The following is a 4,162-nucleotide window of genomic DNA, read 5'->3' on the forward strand; positions in this document are numbered from 1 at the left end:
CCGGGGCCGGGAGGGGGGCATAGAGTTTCCCTGGTGTTGGCCAGAGTGGCCACCAGGGAAACCTGGGGAGGGCTAGCCTCCCACTAGTTCGAACTAAAGGGCTACACAGCCCTTAGTTCGAACTAGCTAGTTCGAACTAGGCGTTAGTCCTCGTAAAATGAGGTTTACCTAGTTCGAACTAAGCGCTCCGTTAGGGTATGTCTACACTAGAAAGTTAGTTCGAACTAACGGACGTTAGTTCGAACTAACTTTCCTATGCGCTACACTAGCGCTCCGTTAGTTCGAACTTAATTCGAACTAACGGAGCGCTTAGTTCGAACTAGGTAAACCTCATTTTACGAGGACTAACGCCTAGTTCGAACTAGCTAGTTCGAACTAAGGGCTGTGTAGCCCTTTAGTTCGAACTAGTGGGAGGCTAAGGCTTCCCAGGTTTCCCTGGTGGCCACTCTGGCCAACACCAGGGAAACTCTATTGCCCCCCTCCCGGCCCCGGAGCCCTTAAAGGGCCACGGGCTGGCTACTCACTTTGTGCCAGTTGCAAGGCTGCCAGCACCCGTGCCTGCACAGCCTGCACCTGCCACAGGATGAGCCAGCCATCCGAGGGCTCCCAGCCCTCCACTGCTCCCCACGACCAGCCTGGCGGCTCCCGGGAGCCTGCCCGGGGGCGCAAAAGGCGGGCGCCCGCCTGGTCAAGTGCGGAGATCGTGGACCTCATCGAGGTTTGGGGGGAAGCCTCAAATGTCCACGATCTCCGCACTAGCCACCGGAACGCGGCCGTCTATGGACGCATGGCTGCCAGCCTGGCCGCCAGGGGCCACCAGCGCAGCCGGGAGCAGGTGCGCTGCAAGATTAAAGACTTGCGGCAGTCCTACTCCCGGGCCTGCCTGCCAGGGGCTGACCCGGAGGCCTGCCCCCACTTCCATGCCCTGGACCGCATCCTGGGGCCTCATGCCGTCCCTGCCCCCCGGGACGTGATTGACCCCGGGGCAGAGGGACCGCTCCTGGACACGGAGGAGGAGGAAGAGGGCTCTGAGAGCCAGGAGCCTGCCGCCAGCCTTCCCAGGACCCGGGACCCCCGAGGCACCCCACAGAGCCGCTCGCCTGCATCATCAGAGGCCGGGGAGGCGTCCACCTGTGAGTACCCTCGTGTTCCCCTTATGTGTACGGGGGGCTGGGGCGAGAGGGAGCCCCGGGGCCGTGCGCCTGGGCCTTGCCCACTACGGAGCAGCAGCTGGGGATCCTGCAGGGGCCCTGGCCTTGCAGAGGGGAGCTGGGTTTCACACACCTGGGCCCCTGGGGTAATTGACCGCTGGTCTTCTTGCACCACAGCTGCAGCACCGGGGACTGCAGGGCGCACCACACCGCCTGCAGCAGCCGCCCGCGCCCGGGCAAGCAGGACAGCCAGGAACCAGGAGGACTACCAGAGGCGGCATCTCCGGTTCCTGGACCGACAGCTCCGTCTCCAGGACCACTGGGTCCAGGAGGACCTCAGGCTGCGCCAGAGGAGTCTGGAGGCCCTGGAGGAGCAGGGCCGTGCCCTGCGAGGCCACCTCCAGAGCCTGCTAGACCGCTTTCCATTTCCTCCTCCCCCTGCTCCCCCTCTTGCTCCCCCTCTTGCTCCCCCTGCTCCCCCTCTTGCTCCCCCTCTTGCTCCCCCTGCTCCCCCTGCTCCTCCTGCTTCCGCTCCTGCTTCCGCTCCTGCTTCCTCCACACCCCCTGTCCTCTCTGCCCCCCCCTCCACAACCATTCCCCACCGACGCCCCCGGACCCGCAGTGTGGCGAGACGGGAGAGGCACCCAGACTCCCACCCCTGAGCTTTCCTTTCCCTTCCTCCCTTCCCTCCCCTCCCCTTCCAGCTCCCTCGTCCCAGGTTTCCCCCTCCCTTCTCCCACCTTCATTCCTCCCTCCCCCACCCCAGTTCTGTGAAATAAACAGACGTTTTTGTTGGAAAAACAGGTGTCTTTATTTGACAGTAGGTAGGGAGGGGAAAGGGGAAGGGGGGGGTAGGGTGGAAGAAGGCCCCGGTGGGGCATGCAGGGAGAGGTCAGTCCTCCTCCTCCTCCACCTGGAAGCTCTCCCGCAGGGCTTCCCGGATCCGGATGGCCCCCCGCTGGGCTTCCCGGACGGCGGCGGTGCGGGGCTGACCGTAGTGTCCAGCCATGCGGTCAGCCTCAGCCATCCAGGCTGGCAAGAAAGCCTCCCCCTTCCGCTCACACAAATTGTGGAGCACACAACATGCCGCCACCACGGGAGGGATGTTGTGCTCAGCCAGGTCCAGACGGGTGAGGAGGCATCGAAAGCGGGCTTTCAGTCGCCCGAAGGCCCCCTCCACCACGATGCGGGCCCTGCTCAGCCTGTTATTGAAGGCCTGGCGGGAGGGATTGAGGTGTCCCGTGTAGGGCTTCATGAGCCAGGGCTGCAGTGGGTAGGCGGCATCCCCCACCAGGCAGACGGGCATGTCCACGTCCCCGACCCTGATGTGGCGGTCGGGGAAGAAGGTCCCGTCCTGCAGCCGCTGGCACACGGAGGAGTTCCGGTACACCCGGGCGTCGTGTGCTTTGCCGGACCAGCCCACATTTATGTCCGTCAACTGTCCCCGGTGGTCACACACGGCCTGCAGGATGACGGAGAAGTACCCCTTGCGGTTCACGTACCGGGACGCCTGGTGTTCCGGGGCACGGATGGGGATGTGCGTCCCGTCGATGGCCCCCCCGCAGTTGGGGAAGCCGAGGGCGCCGAATCCCCGGATGACGGCATCCGGGTTGGCGAGGCGGACCACCCTGCGGAGCAGCACCCGGTTGATGGCCTTGACCACCTGCGGAGAGAGACACAGCAAAGCGTCAATCAGTGGGGCGCCCGGGTGGCTGGGAGCGTGCGTGCCCTGGCAGTGCCCCGCGCCCCACTCCCGGAAGCAACCCCCCTGGCGGCGTGTAGTACGGCCGGGACAGCCCGACCCCTCCGGTGCGGGGCGCCTTCGCCTCCTCCCCCCCCCCCTTTGTCCCTGGGGCGGCCCATCCCCTCCTCGCAGCCCCCCTCCCCCCCGGCTCGGTGGCCGACGAGCGCCGTACCTGCATGAGCACTGCTCCGACAGTGGATCTCCCCACGCCGAACTGGTTCCCGACGGATCGGTAGCTGTCCGGCGTGGAGAGCTTCCAGAGGGCGATGGCCACCCGCTTCTGGAGGGGGATGGCGGGCCTCATGCGAGTGTCCCTTCTTTGCAGGGCAGGGGCGAGCCACTCGCAGAGCTCCAGGAAGGTGTCCCTCCTCATCCTAAAGTTCTGGGTCCACTGTCGGTCGTCCCAGCGCTCCAGGACGATGCGGTCCCACCAGTCGCTGCTGGTGTCCAGACGCCAGATGCGGCGGGGCACGCCGGTGCCGGGGCGCCGCCGCGGCTCCTCCACGGCCCCCAGGGCGGCCAGGCGGAGAGGCAGGGGGCTGACGTTCCCCAGGTGGTGCCAGGCAGCCTCGAGCCATTGCTGGCAGGCTTGCAGTAGCAAGTCCAGAACGTGCACCAGAAGGTGCAGGGCGAGCCGTGGCTCCATGTTGCCACCTGCGGCAGTCCCCCCCGAAGGGAAGCACTGACACAGACGGGCACAGAGACCGACGCTTTGCTGTCCCTCGGCGAGGTTGGCAAGCAAGCAGGAAAAGCTGAGAACCGGCTGTCCAGGGGGGGTCCCTTTAAGCACGAGCCTCAGATAGCCTCAGACAGCAGCCACACAAAGCAACTGCTGACCTGATGCCCTGCCAGAACCGGTTTCAGCTGCCCTTAAATGCCCCCCTGCGTCCAATCAGTGTGGACGCGCTAGTTCGAACTAGCAAAACGCTAGTTCGAACTAGTTTTTAGTTCTAGATGCGCTAGTTCGAACTAGCTTAGTTCGAATTAACTAATTCGAACTAAGTTAGTTCGAACTAGCGCTGTAGTGTAGACGTACCCTCAGTTCGATTCAAATTCGAACTAACGGAGCGCTAGTGTAGCACCTAGGAAAGTTAGATCGAACTAACGTCCGTTAGTTCGAACTAACTTTTCAGTGTAGACATACCCTCTGTGATCAAAATTGGTTCTATGCCATTACTGTCCTAGCCCACAGCTGCCACCCCTGTTAGTTCCACATTAGGGGAGGGTGTCAGAACTCTCTTTGGGGTCACGGCCTAGCTAAACCTTA

The 4,162-nt window shown here is 63.6% G+C and overlaps 1 protein-coding gene across 2 annotated transcripts; it reads left to right on the forward strand.

Moving 5' to 3' along the window:
- Positions 1-210: 210 nt before the first annotated feature.
- On the forward strand, positions 211-3,929 carry LOC149525467 (uncharacterized). Of its 2 annotated transcripts, none has more exons than XM_089776841.1 (2): positions 211-1,133; positions 1,329-2,992. In XM_089776841.1, exons 1-2 carry the CDS (start codon positions 584-586, stop codon positions 1,811-1,813), a joined length of 1,035 nt encoding a protein of 344 aa, XP_089632967.1. In that variant the 5' UTR covers positions 211-583; the 3' UTR covers positions 1,814-2,992. The 2 variants fall into 2 exon arrangements, with proteins under 2 accessions (XP_089632967.1, XP_089632966.1); XM_089776840.1 differs by having other exon boundaries at positions 295-1,133; positions 1,329-3,929.
- The last annotated feature ends 233 nt before the right edge of the window (positions 3,930-4,162 follow it).

Source organism: Pelodiscus sinensis, chromosome 2, assembly GCF_052426305.1.
Source record: "Pelodiscus sinensis isolate ZL-2025 chromosome 2, ASM5242630v1, whole genome shotgun sequence".
Classification (NCBI taxonomy): Eukaryota; Metazoa; Chordata; order Testudines; family Trionychidae; genus Pelodiscus; species Pelodiscus sinensis.

What these genes read in the sequence shown, in the direction of transcription:
- LOC149525467 (XM_089776840.1), top strand. Translation starts at nt 2,456, where the DNA reads ATGTCCACGTCCCCGACCCTGATGTGGCGGTCGGGGAAGAAGGTCCCG.